The 14,036-nt window shown below is 40.2% G+C and overlaps 3 protein-coding genes and 1 pseudogene across 3 annotated transcripts in view; 1 reads left to right on the top strand and 3 right to left on the bottom strand.

Annotated features, from left to right (window-relative positions):
* LOC109126942 lies at positions 31-501 on the top strand. The gene has a single exon (XM_019230913.1). The coding sequence runs from the start codon at positions 253-255 to the stop codon at positions 439-441; it is 189 nt and encodes a 62-aa protein (XP_019086458.1). The 5' UTR covers positions 31-252; the 3' UTR covers positions 442-501.
* Positions 610-2,966, bottom strand: LOC104716546 (annotated as a pseudogene).
* On the bottom strand, positions 3,252-7,388 carry LOC104716544 (phospholipase D delta-like). The gene is made up of 10 exons (XM_010433928.2): positions 6,306-7,388; positions 6,083-6,199; positions 5,795-5,989; positions 5,399-5,704; positions 5,232-5,300; positions 4,953-5,100; positions 4,608-4,756; positions 4,343-4,492; positions 4,008-4,208; positions 3,252-3,764 (listed from the first exon to the last, which is right to left on the bottom strand). Exons 1-10 carry the CDS (start codon positions 7,245-7,247, stop codon positions 3,468-3,470), a joined length of 2,574 nt encoding a protein of 857 aa, XP_010432230.1. The 5' UTR covers positions 7,248-7,388; the 3' UTR covers positions 3,252-3,467.
* LOC104716543 (DNA-directed RNA polymerase II subunit 1) overlaps positions 8,053-14,036 on the bottom strand; it is an 8,488-nt gene continuing 2,504 nt past the window's right edge. Inside the window, exons 8-14 of the mRNA XM_010433925.2 lie at positions 12,895-13,230; positions 12,515-12,801; positions 12,118-12,376; positions 8,991-12,046; positions 8,817-8,888; positions 8,483-8,678; positions 8,053-8,399 (exon numbers count right to left, since the gene is read on the bottom strand). Of these exons, the coding sequence (XP_010432227.1) occupies positions 8,513-8,678; positions 8,817-8,888; positions 8,991-12,046; positions 12,118-12,376; positions 12,515-12,801; positions 12,895-13,230 (4,176 nt within the window). The 3' untranslated portion in view covers positions 8,053-8,399; positions 8,483-8,512. The remainder of the gene's footprint in view (positions 8,400-8,482; positions 8,679-8,816; positions 8,889-8,990; positions 12,047-12,117; positions 12,377-12,514; positions 12,802-12,894; positions 13,231-14,036) is intronic.

The following is a 14,036-nucleotide window of genomic DNA, read 5'->3' as shown; positions in this document are numbered from 1 at the left end:
AAAAAAAAAGACGTTAATGATGTTGAACGTCATCGCATCATCATTGCTCCACCACTCCTCTATTTATAGTCTTTTTTTTCTTCGCTTTATTTTCTTTACATCTTCACATTTGGTCCCTTATATGATATTGCTTCGTCTTCTTCTTCTTCCATTTTTCTTTTATAGCGAGTAATCGTCTATCCAAAGAAGAGAAACAAAGCAATCTATAACGAAAAAAGTGTGAAGAAACCAAGTAAAGAGAAGAGAACAGTTATGGGGCAATGCTCATCGACGACCAGGATGAGAAGAAAGAGGAAAAGAGGAGAAGAAGAAGGTTGCAGACAATCAATGGAGAGGACTAAAGGATGTTTAGCTATGGTGAAGGAGAGGCGTTCTAGGTTTTATATCGCCCGAAGATGTATTCATATGTTGCTTTGTTGGCACAAATACGCCAATTCTTGATGAGGTTTGTATTACTAGTATTTCGATAAGTTAAGCACGTATATACGATTATTTTTTCGATTCTCTGGTCATAGCTTTGTTTTAGGGGCTTCTTTTTTAGTTTCACAGTTTCAAGCTTATTAATTAGGTATCTCTCCACCTTTTTGTTTTAAATAAATACTTGCCAACCATCTCAAAGATTCTCATCACAAAAGATATCCTGATTCACACAAAAACAAGTAGTGTAGCGACATAACAGAGAAGCTATTACAGTTTTGTAGTTTTCACCTCACTGCGTTCTAGCAGAATAAAACGCAACAACAGACAAGAAATGAAACCCAAAGTGTTGCCTGACAGAATCTTTATGCTATTTTAAGGATGATCAATTACACAACCTAAATCAGAAGATAAGTTGTTGAGTTCCTCTGTCAAGAGGATGAAACAGTTTATCTCGAGCAACGGGATTCATACCTTCTCTCTGACCTTCTTTCTGGCCTTCTCTCTGGGCTTCTTCCATAAGGAGAGTAAGACCGGTCTCTTCTAGACCTTCTTTCATCACGGGGTGAATAGTCGCGTCTTGGTGACCTACGGTCTCTATAATCATCACGGTCATAGTGCCTCCCTCGACTGCTATGGCCTTCTCGGTCTTGTTTTGCACAACATTAGAAGATGACAGAACAGTTAGCAATCTTTTTATTTGTTGATACTTGACACACTCGACAAGTATTAACAGAGGCTTCACAAATGTTCACTTACCGCTGTCTCTGGAGCTTTTCAAGCCAAGATAGTGGCCTGGGGTGGGAGTTCTCGGGCGCTTTCTCCGGGACTGAAGACAATACAAAGTACATAAACTTCATGTAACAAGTTAAACAAAAGCCACACAGTAGATTCAAGGAAACAAGATGCATCCTAGTCTGGAGAACACTTGACTAATAGTTGTTGATACTTGATAGTTGATAATGTCCTTTGATTAGTTGAGAGTTGAGAGTAGAGGCAATATAGTTGCATATGATTAGTTGGGTCAGAACATTTGGAAAAGCTGTTTAAGCTGGCGATTCGATTGATCAAGCTGTGTTTCACTTAATGATGTTGAGCAAGCATGAGTACTCTTATCATCTCTGATTGTTGCTTGATGCAATATTTTCTGAATGGTCAGAAAACCTCCAAGTCAACAAATAATGATATCAAACTAATCATATCGCCACCAAAATAAGCATGAAATTTTTACCCTTTCGACAGTAATGTATCGGCCTTCTAGTACAGACTGGTTGAGATATTTGATGCAGCGCTCAGCATCCTTAAGACTATCCATTGTAACAAAGGCAAAACCACGAGATACACGGGTACGAGGCTCCATCACAAGAAAACAAGACGCAACCTATGGAAATGAAACTAGTCAACTACATATTAAGGAATCGTATGCTCAAAAAATGCAGAGACAAGAAATAATATTTAAACTGGCAACATGAGAAAGGAGAATCAGCTTAAGATGTTATCACCTTTCCTTCCTTGGAGAAATGTGATTCAAGATCCTTGTCAGTGACTCTTGTAGATAGACCAGTCACATAGAGAGTTGTACCAGGGTTTTCAACTTCACTTCTGTCAACCAAAAATTATTCAGATAACGGAAAACTAAACATTAGAAACTATAAATCCAATAACAGACAACAAGACATTCAAACTCAGAAGTATAAAGCTAGAGCTAACCTTCCACGGCTTCTTGACCTTGACCTATTAAGTGTAGTTGATGAATAAAGATTAGCACGTAATATTCTTCCATAAGTTTTCAGTGACATACCCAAAAAACAAAAAAAAAAAACCGTCAACTTAATGCAAAATAACTAACCTTCCACGGCTTCTTAACGGAGATATGGGTCTAGGCAAAGATCTTGACCTAGACCTGGACCTAAGCCTGGACCTGGATCTAGATCTTGACCTGGATCTGGCTCGTCCTTTCCGGGGTGAAGGAGATCGTGAAACCCTGATATCCCTAATACAAAAATCAAGTCTACGATTACAAACTGTATTACACAAAAAACCAAAAAAAAGTGTATCCGAGGCATACTTCAAAAACACCATCTAACTTAAGCTCAATGAGCTAAAATATCCAATTTAATTAGCTTTTGCAACAACCCAAAATCAACAAAAAATTATAACTAGATAGAAAAGTACTCCAATACTAGATCTTTAACAAGTTCCCCAAACCAATCCCGTCAGATTCACAGAGCTTACGCAATATTGTATAAAAACCAAAAAAGAGACAACAGCCCTGAAAAAAAAATGCGTAGCAATAGAAGAAAACTTTAAATCTAACCTTCTTCGAGGAGAATCCGCCTGCAAAGAAACCCAAGTAAAATATCTCAGCAATTTCCTCTGAAATATAAATCGCAATTCAAAGAAGAACGTATAGATTTAATCGTAGAAGCTCACCATTGCGAAAGAAACAGAGGTCGCGTCGCGATCGAGACGGAGAGAGTTAGGGTTTAGTTTTAAGCCAAGAGAGCGTGAAATCACTTCTTCGTTTCCCCCTTGTCTACAGATGAATTTTTTTTATTCTTTAAATCTTATATTAAACGAGTAGTAAGTAATTCCATGTGGCAAGACTCACCTTTTTTTATGGTGTGCACATTCTTCAACTCGTCGTAATCAATCCGGATTTTAATTTCCGGTCTGCCTCGTTCTTTCCAACACGGTTCGGGTCGGTTCGATTTTTGCTGTTTTTTTCATTTTTATTCCGGGTATTAACTTTATGGACCTGTCTATGCATCTTCGGTTTGGTCCGGTTCGAACATTTATGCTCACAATCATTAATCAAATTACAAACCCAGAAATAAATAGAATATCCTCATATAATTTTGCCTCATCATCAACTCTACATTTTGCACCCAAGCAAATAAATACTTGGAGTCTTTGACGACAATCACAAAAGAATGTATCAAAAGAAACAACACAGTTAAATGTACAACTCAAACAACACATTCTCAGCTATATATATTCAGGATCAAAAGAAACCCCAAAAATGCTGAAATTTATATTTAACATTAACATTACGTGGTTAAAGTGTCAGGAAGAGCCATGGAATGAGCTCCGATGATCTTACCACCAACATCTGGGAAAGTCTCGTAATCAGGAAGAGGGCTCACTTTACCATCAATGTCTACTAGTAGAGGATACTTTATTAAGTGACCTTGTAGCTCTGCGAATTCCGTATCTATGAATTTTTTCCAGTTTCCTTCAGAGATTTCATTCACGTTCTTCACACATTCCAGATCTGATGGCTTTACAAATTCATCTCCAGTTTTGCCTAAATGCTCTGCCCATAGTGACATTCTGTATCCATACACCTGTGTATATGATAAGATATACCAGCAAACCTCTTTATTCGTTATACTTTCACCAAGTTTCATACTGATTCAAGAATCTAGAGCAGAACACACAATTTCTCAACCTAACTTTTCATTTTTTTCCGTTGTTTCTAAATCTATGATTTAGGAATTTTATACTTCTTTCATAATGATACAGATTCTAATAGACACTTTTGAGATTTCGGTTATGGTACAGGTGATGATGTTAGGAGGAAGGCAAACCTGGCCACGTGGGTGTTTTCCCTTGTGATTCCATGTATAATGAGGTTGATATGCGCCCATGGCTATTTCGGTATCTTTCGTGCCAGCCATAGATCTTTGGTTGATATTTGCAGATCCCATGAGTACATACTCATCATCTACTATCATCCCCTTTGCGTGCACGTAAATCATAAAACGCTGGAACTTATAAGAATCCGACACCTGAAAAATGCAGTTAAAAAAGATCACTAGGCATTTGTTTCCACTGATTACAACTGAAAGTATATGTATGATTTCTCTATCACTAAGCTAGAGCTTTTGTGAATGTATCAGTTCTTAGTTTTTGAAGCTTATACCGTATTGCCATTGGTGGCTGGCATATCATCTGGAAGTTGCTCTCGTTTACCAAGGCAATAAAAGTTAAGGTAATCGAGAGGATGAGCATCTGATTGCACCGCTTTCAGTTCTTTCGCTATAACATCATACATCATTTGCATAGTTTGGCTCTGCAAAATGAAAAGCACAAAGGATGTTTAGCAGAAATGTTTGTTTCACTTTAAAAATAAGGGAATAATCTATTTTGGTACTGGCACTGATCTTAAAGTCAGCTAAAAACGTTACCTGCCAATATAGAATTTCTTGCACAGGGCCAGACTTTGGGTCGCCTTCAGGCCACAATGGTATGACGACATATACAGCAAATCTTTCTTTAGCTCTGATTTTACTAACAATCTTTAGTGCCAACTCCATAGGAATAAGATTATCAGCTCCTGTCCATTCAAGACAAACCAGAATCAGAAAATCCACGAACGAAAGTTCATTATACATTCCGGATAACAGTCCGGTGAAAATGCAGCCAAACATACAAAATTAGTAACTGAGAATAATACTAGACTTTACACAGTCTATGCAATGTGAGCATTTTATTTCCTAGTCTAAGAACTGTACTCAAAGATCAAAACGTACCTGCATCTTTATAGGAAGGCCAAGCATAAGAAGAACCCAAGAAATACTGATTCTCGATATATATGAAATGCTGAGCAGATCTGATTGTCTGGATATATGCCGTCTGGATGCTTTTATCTACAACAAGACGCTTGGCACATTCCAGATGCTGCAGTAAATAAATAATTCTGAAGAGTTAGTAGTGCAATTTATACAATGTGGGGCTTATAAACAGAAATTCCATTGAGTAACTGTTGATGTCAAGGATAATTACTAGTGCAAATAAGTTAATCTACCAACCTGAACCTCAGCCTCATCTTCATATTTTGGAAATCCTTTCACAGATCCTGAATCAATAGAACGGAACACCTGAAAGCCAAAGAAACCCCATGGTTATATCAAATCAACAAAAAAATATTACATGAAAAGATATTGTTTGGAAGGAATCTGAAGGAATCTGGAAGGACCTGACAATGCCAGTTCTCAGGATCATCTTCTTTAGAAACCCAAACACATGGCTCGTCCTCTGGAACAATTGAAGTACCATCCTTGAGAAACTTAAACACTGGACTTAAAATCCATGATATACGTCCTATCCGGATCAAAGCATCATCCTGCCAGTGAGTTTTCCCCTTCAAACGTAAGCTAAACTCCTTCCAACGTGTTGCCTTTCTCCATCGCTGCTCAAAGTTCATGAGAACATCATATGCCGCAGGCCCATCTATCCTACAGTGCAAATCGTGCCAAGGTTGTCTTGGAGCCTTAGTACCAGCCTGAGGAAGTAGAAACACAATAAGAATCGGGAATATATAAGAAACTAGGATTCTAGCTTGAAAATAACCAGTAAATAACCATACACTCACCGGAAATGTAGGATTGTGAAAATCATCCTTGAACACAGTGTCAAGATCGTTGAGTATCCTATGTTCAGGTGTGTCATAGCGGCCATCACAAAGATCAAGACCTCCAATAAAAGCTGTGACCTTACGATTATTACCAACAGCCTGAGTGTCTACAAGAACGCACTTTTGATGGTGCGTGAAGAGAGTGCCAACAACCTGGGAAATAAACAAAGAACTAAAACCTGTGAGAGAGAGAAACAAAGAATCTTCCATGGAAAAGAACATATACTTTAAAGAGCTAGGACTTGCCTGTTGTTTGAACAACCCAAGCTTACTGCTAGCATATCGAGGTGACAATACACATATAACAGAAGAATGCTTGAAGAACTTCCTAGTTTCCTCATCATGTGTCCCCATAACTCCAGGCTGCAATATAAAAGAACATCTTAATACTCAAACCATAAATTCTCCTCACCCGAAACCCCAATTCTTTTCCAACAACAATGCAAAACTAATCAAAAGAAACACTAACCGTGCTTATCCCGAATTTATCATGAGAAGTCTTATCGTCCCAAACAAGCAGCAAAACTCGAACACCTTCCTCGGATTTGTATTTAAGCAATTCACCAAGCGTCAAATCGCCACCTCTTGGTAATTTCCTAGTAGGTTCCCTAACAAGCTTAATCTTATGGAAGACAGACCAACCAACAATGTAAATCATATGGTGAGCCTCAGAAACAGCATAACAAATATCTTCCCAGCATTTCCCATGCTGATAAACATTGCCGTTATCAAGAGCAATCTCCGGCAACATTCCGTCCATAACATGAGCATCCTGGTAAAGCCTGACCTGACTTCCTTTCCTCACAGGGAAATAAGTCCGTTTAACACCTTTGCGCTCCGGATCTCCGGCGATTCCAAATCGGTAATTATGGATCTGGTCGAACGGAGTGAATTTCATATCGATGTAAAGAGCGGTTTCTTTCTTAGGCGGTTTTCCCGAGGCGCCGAGCACAGGGAACCAACCGGAAATGCGTTCACCGGTTACGATGTCTCGAACCGGGATCTTAGCCGTGCCAATGATTTGCGCACCGAAAACGTCGTCGTCCTTGACCTGGAACTCGAGATGAGACAGCGGATGCGCAATGGAGATTTTGAAATTCTCGTTCCAAGTAGGATCTTGCGAGTTTTTCAAAACGCGTGTCCGAGCTAGAGTCGACTGTGGGACGACGACGGTGACGTACGGATCGCTGGTGATAACCTTACGGTGGCTACGGATGTTTTTATCGCCGTGTTCGCCTCTATCTCTAGGGTCGTCATCGGTGGCTGGTGTAGTACAGGCGTTACAAGCGGTGAAGAAACGACGCATATGTTCTGAGAACATATCCATGTTTGGTAACCTCCTCGCTTGAACAATTTTCAAATCGAGGTCACCGTGTAGAAGCATCGTAGCTTCCGGTGATTTCGCCGCCATAGTTACAAGCGGATGAAACGAAGAAGAAGAAAAAGCTAACAAAAACCGAAAACCCTAACGAACAGGGCTCGGTTGTTGTTGCTGCTGCAGAAACCAAAGATGAATTTGAATAGTTTTTTTTTTTTTTTGGGTTAAACGGATTTGATTGAGAAAAGTTATTTTTAGAAAATAAGATTATTTATTATTTTTAGGTGAAATGATTTGAGAGAGAAAGACAAAAGAAGGAAGAAGAAGACGGGACACGTGGAGGAGACACGACGTGATGAAGTTGTTGGACTCACTGACGACATGATTCCGTGTAGATCTGAATTCTGAAGAGAGTAGTAGCTAGTTGCACACGTTCTTCGTTTTTTTAGCCTTCTTTAATTGGTAAGACTGGCCTTTTAACTTTACTTAATTTGTTCCCAAAATCTGTTGATTGTGAATCTCTGATTTAAGAATGTTGCACCAATATTTTTCTAGACGCAAAGAAGAAAGCTACTAGTATATATAATAAATTGATAGAATTGATCATGATGATGTGAAGAGGTCTTCTCTGTCTCTGTATATATAATTAAAAAGACAAAAGTCAAAATCCAGCAATGCCAATCTGAGATCCACCACCCACCATATCCATCTGATACTACTTTCGAAATTTGAATCATTTCTTACCTATGGAAATTAAATAAATGGGGCAGATGATGAATCACATAAAATCCAAAAAACCATTCTTTCATGGTGCGAATAAAACAAGAACTATACATATGTTGGGAAGTCTAGCTGTTCAAAGTGGTCACATGTCAATCAATACTTGTCGGAACCCAGGAACATAAGTATTCTCAATTCATATATCTACTCAATGAAGCAACAGTAGTAGCATAAAGAATCCTTTCAAGTTGAACCGTTTTACATACTGAAATCATCAAACAAAGCAAAAACTGAACCAGACGAAAAGCCTAAAGTTTATGATATATATATATATATTTTTTTGGTTATATTATTTTCTTTTGGGGTAGAGGATGGGTATGGCTTTATGGATAGGTTTAGAATAATATACAGCTCATAAAAAAGGATTTACTAAGAAAACCATTGCCACAAAGTTTTCCAACGAAGATCCCTTTTGAAACGGTTTCGTCCTTTTGGGTAGCCTTCATCGTCTCTTGATTTATCCCCCTGCGGGTTACACGAAAAATCACGTGGCTGAGTTTGTGAGCTACAAGGAATTTTGAAGCCAATCCAAGAGATTTAGACGTTACCTAAAACTTAGGATGTCTCTTCTTTCTCTTTCAAGGGTTGCTTTTATCATTCTTACAGACATCTTTCCCAGTCTTGTCATTTTTATCGCCCTCATGTGGTGTATACTGACCCGTGGATGATGGTGAATAACCCGGAAGTGTTGGCGAGTAGCCTGCGCTTGGGCTGTAGTCAGGGCTTGCTCCTGAGCTGTAAGGGCTGAGACAAATTTCAGAACAACAACCCGGTTACAATATTCGCAGAATTCAAATGTTGAAGGGTAACTAGATTGTGAAAACCTTTGAATGAGATTAATGCATCAACTATTCAATATTCATATGCGTTTAATAGTCAAACCTGCTGGGACTGTATGTTGGACTCGAAGGTGAATAAGATGGAGATGTGGGTGAGTATGATGGCGATGTCGGGCTGCAGAGTAAATATTAAGAGTTAATGAATAGAGAAGATGACACAATATACGAGAAGCTTCATAGAGTGATCTACAAGTTATGAATACACTAAACCACTAACCTGTAGCTTGGAGATGTAGGACTGTAGGGACTAGATGGTGATAGTCTTGCATTGCTAGGAGAGTAAGCAAGAGATGGGCTATATTTAGCAGACTGAGGGTTGTAGCTTGGAGACGTAGGACCATAGCTTGGTGATGTTGGACTGTAACTTGGTGAAGTTGGGCTGTAGCCAGGTGAAGTGGGGCTGTAGCCAGGTGAAGTGGGGCTGTATGCAGGTGAAGTAGGACTATAAGATGGTGATGTGGGACTATAGGATGGTGAGGTAGGGCTGTAAGAAGGCGATGTTGGACTGTAAGATGGCGAAGTTGGACTGTAAGAAGGAGAGGTCGGACTGTATGCAGGTGAAGTCGGGCTATAAGCAGGTGATGTTGGGCTGTAAGCAGGCGAAGTCGGGCTGTAACTTGGGGATGTTGGGCTGTAGCTTGGAGACGTTGGACTATAGCTTGGAGACGTGGGGCTGTAGCTCGGAGAGGTGGGAGAATAGGAAGGACTTGTAGGAGAATAAGCAGGGCTTGTTGGACTATAGGCAGGAGAACTGGGACTGTAGGTAGGCGAAGTGGGACTGTAGGTAGGCGAAGTGGGGCTGTAGGTAGGCGAAGTCGGGCTATATACAGGTGAAGTAGGACTGTATCCAGACGGGCTATAGCCTGGAGATGAAGAAGGTGAAAAGGCCATTCCGCCAACATATGGAGAAAACTGTGCGTCTGACATTGGTGACAAACGCATATTTGGACTCAACAGGTAGTTCGGGGACATCATGCCTTCATGGTAAGGAGTGCCTGATGTTGGTGATCGAGCAGGAGTCATTCCAAATTCCAGACCATCCATATAGCTAGGGAGCTGGAGTTCAATAGCATTCTTCAACATCTCATCATTCAGATACAGTTCACAATCTCCTGTTCCAATTGGTGCAAGTTGACCCAGCATTATATTCTCAGTAACACCCCGCAAGCAGTCTGTCTCAGCATAAGCTGCAGCATCTAACAGAATATCAACTGTTTCTTCAAAAGAGCATCTCATCAGAGGCCCAGTGTCATTTCTATTGATACCATGTCGAGTGATAGCCATTAGATGACCGCGATATGTCATGGTATCACACAAGATGGCAAGATGGCGGTAATTCACATAAGAGCCATCAAAGGAAATCACAACCCGGAGTTCATCCAACAAAGCACGGCGAACTGCCTCGATTCCGAGAACTTCAATAATTTCAATCAAGTGATTGCTTGTTGTCCTCTTTGGATCCACATCTTCGTGGCACATAACAGCTAAGAGATTAACACCTTCTGTATCTAACATCCACTCTTCAGATGTCTTAAATCCACCCTCCACATCAAACCTGCTTTTTCTAACTTGTTTAATGAAAACTTTGTTGATGTCTGGAATACCTCTGAGCGCCATTTCTGTCAGCATGTTGCTCTCAATCTTTTTAAGGAAAACATCATCTTCAGCTGATTCATCTTGCAATTCTCCCTTAGGCCCCTCATCGTTCATAATGCGAATTCGAAGGATCAGTTTTTGGGCATTATCATCATTGAATATGCAAGTCAGATCATCATCAAACTCAAGGTTGATCTTTTCCGCAATATCCGCCATACTCAATTTCTTATCAACCATCATCTCGCGATTCAACTCTATACGAAGCAGCCAAGGAGATATTTTATCCGGAGAAACATCTTCATCCGGCATTTCATAGTAGGACCTCACAAATTCGAAGTCCTCCTCAATGATAGTACTCATTGGATCTGGGTCATACCAGACTTCTGTAGCTTGAGTGACACTCCTGAGAGTAGTATACTCCAAAGCGCACTGAACAGTCTTAGCCCCCTCTTTTGATTTGCTAGCCTCCGGTGTGAGATAGACTGATAGGGACGGTGTTTTGATCCTTTTAGCTACATTAATAATTTCACGCAACCTGGGAACACCGAGTGTAACGTTCTTTGCACTGACACCAGCATAATGGAAGGTGTTAAGAGTCATCTGCGTAGCAGGTTCTCCAATTGATTGAGCAGCAACACAACCAATCATTTCCCCTGGGGCCACTAGCGATTGTAAAAATCTCGATTCTATTTCACCAATTACCCACTCAAAAGCCTCGCGGCTGAGCTTGTATTCCTCCAATACTCTTTTACTAGCAAGAGTGCTGCGAAGCAAAATGTTAAAGAACAGTGTTGCATTTTTCTGTGCTTCCACACTCAATGCATCATCACCAGGAACAACCAACAGCCTCTCTTGTAGTTTATCAACCGCATCTACAATTTCAACAGGGTGCATATCCGAAATCTTGCGCAAGTCGATCTTGAAAGTCTTCTGCGCATTCCAGATATGCCTCTTGATGTTAACAGGCAATGGCCAAGTGCTATCACCATTTGTTGCAATTTCTGTCCCGAGTTGGAATCTGTCAGTCTCAAGTTTCTGATATTCCGCATCAAATACATCACGCAACTCCCGAATCCCTTTCAAGTCCTCGAGATGTTCATCACTTAAGTATGTAGGATTCCAGTTTTCATCGTCGATCTCATACTTGAAAGTCCTATCGAACTCCGATTTCTTCATTTTCAAGGAATCCAGCTTCTGTGATTCAATCCATACAGCATCCATACCATCTTCACCATAGAGAAATTGAATAACATCACCCAACGAGTTCCGGACTGTCCCATCATATTTAACCATAATATCCTCCATAGCCTTTACCAAACGCCTCTGGATGTATCCAGTTTCTGATGTCTTCACAGCAGTATCAATAAGACCTTCCCTTCCTCCCATGGCATGGAAAAAGAACTCTTGAGGTGTCAGACCACGAAGGTACGAATTCTCTACAAATCCACGACTCTCAGGACCATAATCATCTTTGGTGAAATGTGGCAATGTTCGACCATCAAATCCAAATGGAATCCGCTTCCCTTCAACATTTTGCTGGCCGACACACGCTGTCATTTGAGAAATATTAATGAAACTTCCTTTCGATCCTGCTGTCACCATCGCCTTAAGGTTATTGGTTTCTGCTAAACTCTTTTGAGCACTACTTCCAGCATCATCACGAGCTTTATTCAAGACCTACAAGAAAATATGGGTCAGCACGACAAAATAATGTTCTGACAGAGCACAAAATAATGTCCTTAATGTACCTGATTAACCCTGTTCTCAAATGTCTCTGTCATAGTTCGGCCGGGTTCAGGGTCCAATTTCTTTTCCTGGAACTGCCGGATAAGATCTTTCACAGCAGTTTTTGCGTTAGAAATAGTTTCATTAATTTTCTCCATCGTTGATGAATCAGCAATTGTGTCACCAATTCCAATGGTAAAACCATTCTGCAGAAGCCAGTAATTGACAAGCCACTGAGTATGACCAAGGAATTTCCTGGCTGCATCAGGACCAACCTCTTCCCTGAAAACCAAGTTATGAACATAAATTAAAACAAAAGAGATCATGAAATTAATTACATCAACAATTCGCAATGATGTGTAAGATAATTTTGTGCCTAGTACACTAATTAGGTCAGCAATTCCCCATGATGTAACTTACCAAATGACATGCACGAGACTTCCATTAGATGTACCAAGGGCCTTTTTGCAAAGAGTTCCGGCAAGAAGTTCCCCTCTTTCAATTCGCACTTGAGTATCCCCCGGAGTTATGAATCCAGTCTCTGAATCTGAGTGCCAGGCAGAGTACCTCAACAGATTTATCTGTTTTGGGATGATAAGATTAAAAACTTGTTTGCCAGTCCAAAGAGGACGTGGCTTCAGAATTGCAGGAGCTGGAACTTTCCCGTCGAAATCTTCCCACCACATAAGCGTATTCATGAATACATCCTGTAAAATGAAACAGATATCAGCATACGAGTTAGTTTCACCTCTCATCAAACTCAAAGATACTTTACAAGCAACCGCTAATGAAATTGTTACCTTCTCTATGAAGGTATCTCTTTTTGTAATTTTACGGCACCCTAGTAGAGTATCCTGAACAATTCCCATCACAGGCCGATTCGCCTGGGGAGACACAATACATTTAGGAACCATCATCAGCTCTAACACCTCGGCTCTGGTCTCGAATGATTGTGGTACATGCATGTTCATCTCATCCCCATCGAAATCAGCATTGTAAGGCGAAGTGACAGATAAATTCAGACGGAAAGTGGAATATGGCATAATCCGAATCCTGTGACCCATGATTGACATTTTGTGCAGACTTGGTTGACGATTAAACAGAACAAAATCACCATCCTGTAAATGCCGCTCAACCTGTGACCAAGAAACATAAAAAAATGAAGAATTCCAGAATAGCAACCTTTGTGCGTTAAGTAGATGGAATAAAGAAAAGCAGTATATACTTTGTATCCAAGTTCCAAATGATGATCACTGCTCTTTTTCAGGTACCGGAGATCTAGCCTTTGGCCATCATCCCTAATGATATATTTCGCTCCAGTCTTGCCAGGTGGAGGATGTGGCCCATAATCAACGAGCTCCTTTAATCTGCAAAATAAATTGTCAACAAAACATGGAAAAAAAACACACAGAAAGAAAAAAAAAACACCAGAAATACAAACCTTTCAATGTTATATGGAGTCACTGTTTCTGGGTATGTGAGATTCAGAGCAATACTCCACGGTACACCAAGCTCATCGATATTAATTGTTGGATCTGGTGTAATAACAGTACGTGCCGAAAAATCAACACGTTTTCCCATCAAGTTTCCCCTGATTCTGCCTTCCTTTGCCTTCAGCCTACTACATATTGACTTAATAGGCCTCCCTGATTTTTGAGTAGCCTGAAGAAAATAAAGCCAACCCAAATAAAGTACCATCCGAATGTATCATACCAGATATCTGGAAGGATACAAAAGCATTACCCTTGGCTGTCCAGGTAACTCATTATCAAAATAGGTAGCTATATGAAACTGCAAGAGCTGTGTAAACTCTGATATAATATGAGCTGGCGCCCCATTTTTTTCCTGTCTTTTCAAGTTCTCATTGTGTCGAATAATCATGGCTAGCTGATGGGTCAAGTCATCCTGCATCAACAACAAACACAAACTCAGTGACACACAT

This window comes from Camelina sativa, chromosome 10 (assembly GCF_000633955.1).
Source record: "Camelina sativa cultivar DH55 chromosome 10, Cs, whole genome shotgun sequence".
Taxonomy (NCBI): Eukaryota; Viridiplantae; Streptophyta; class Magnoliopsida; order Brassicales; family Brassicaceae; genus Camelina; species Camelina sativa.
The sequence above is the reverse complement of the archived record's forward strand: the minus strand, read 5'-3'. Positions and strand labels throughout refer to the sequence as shown.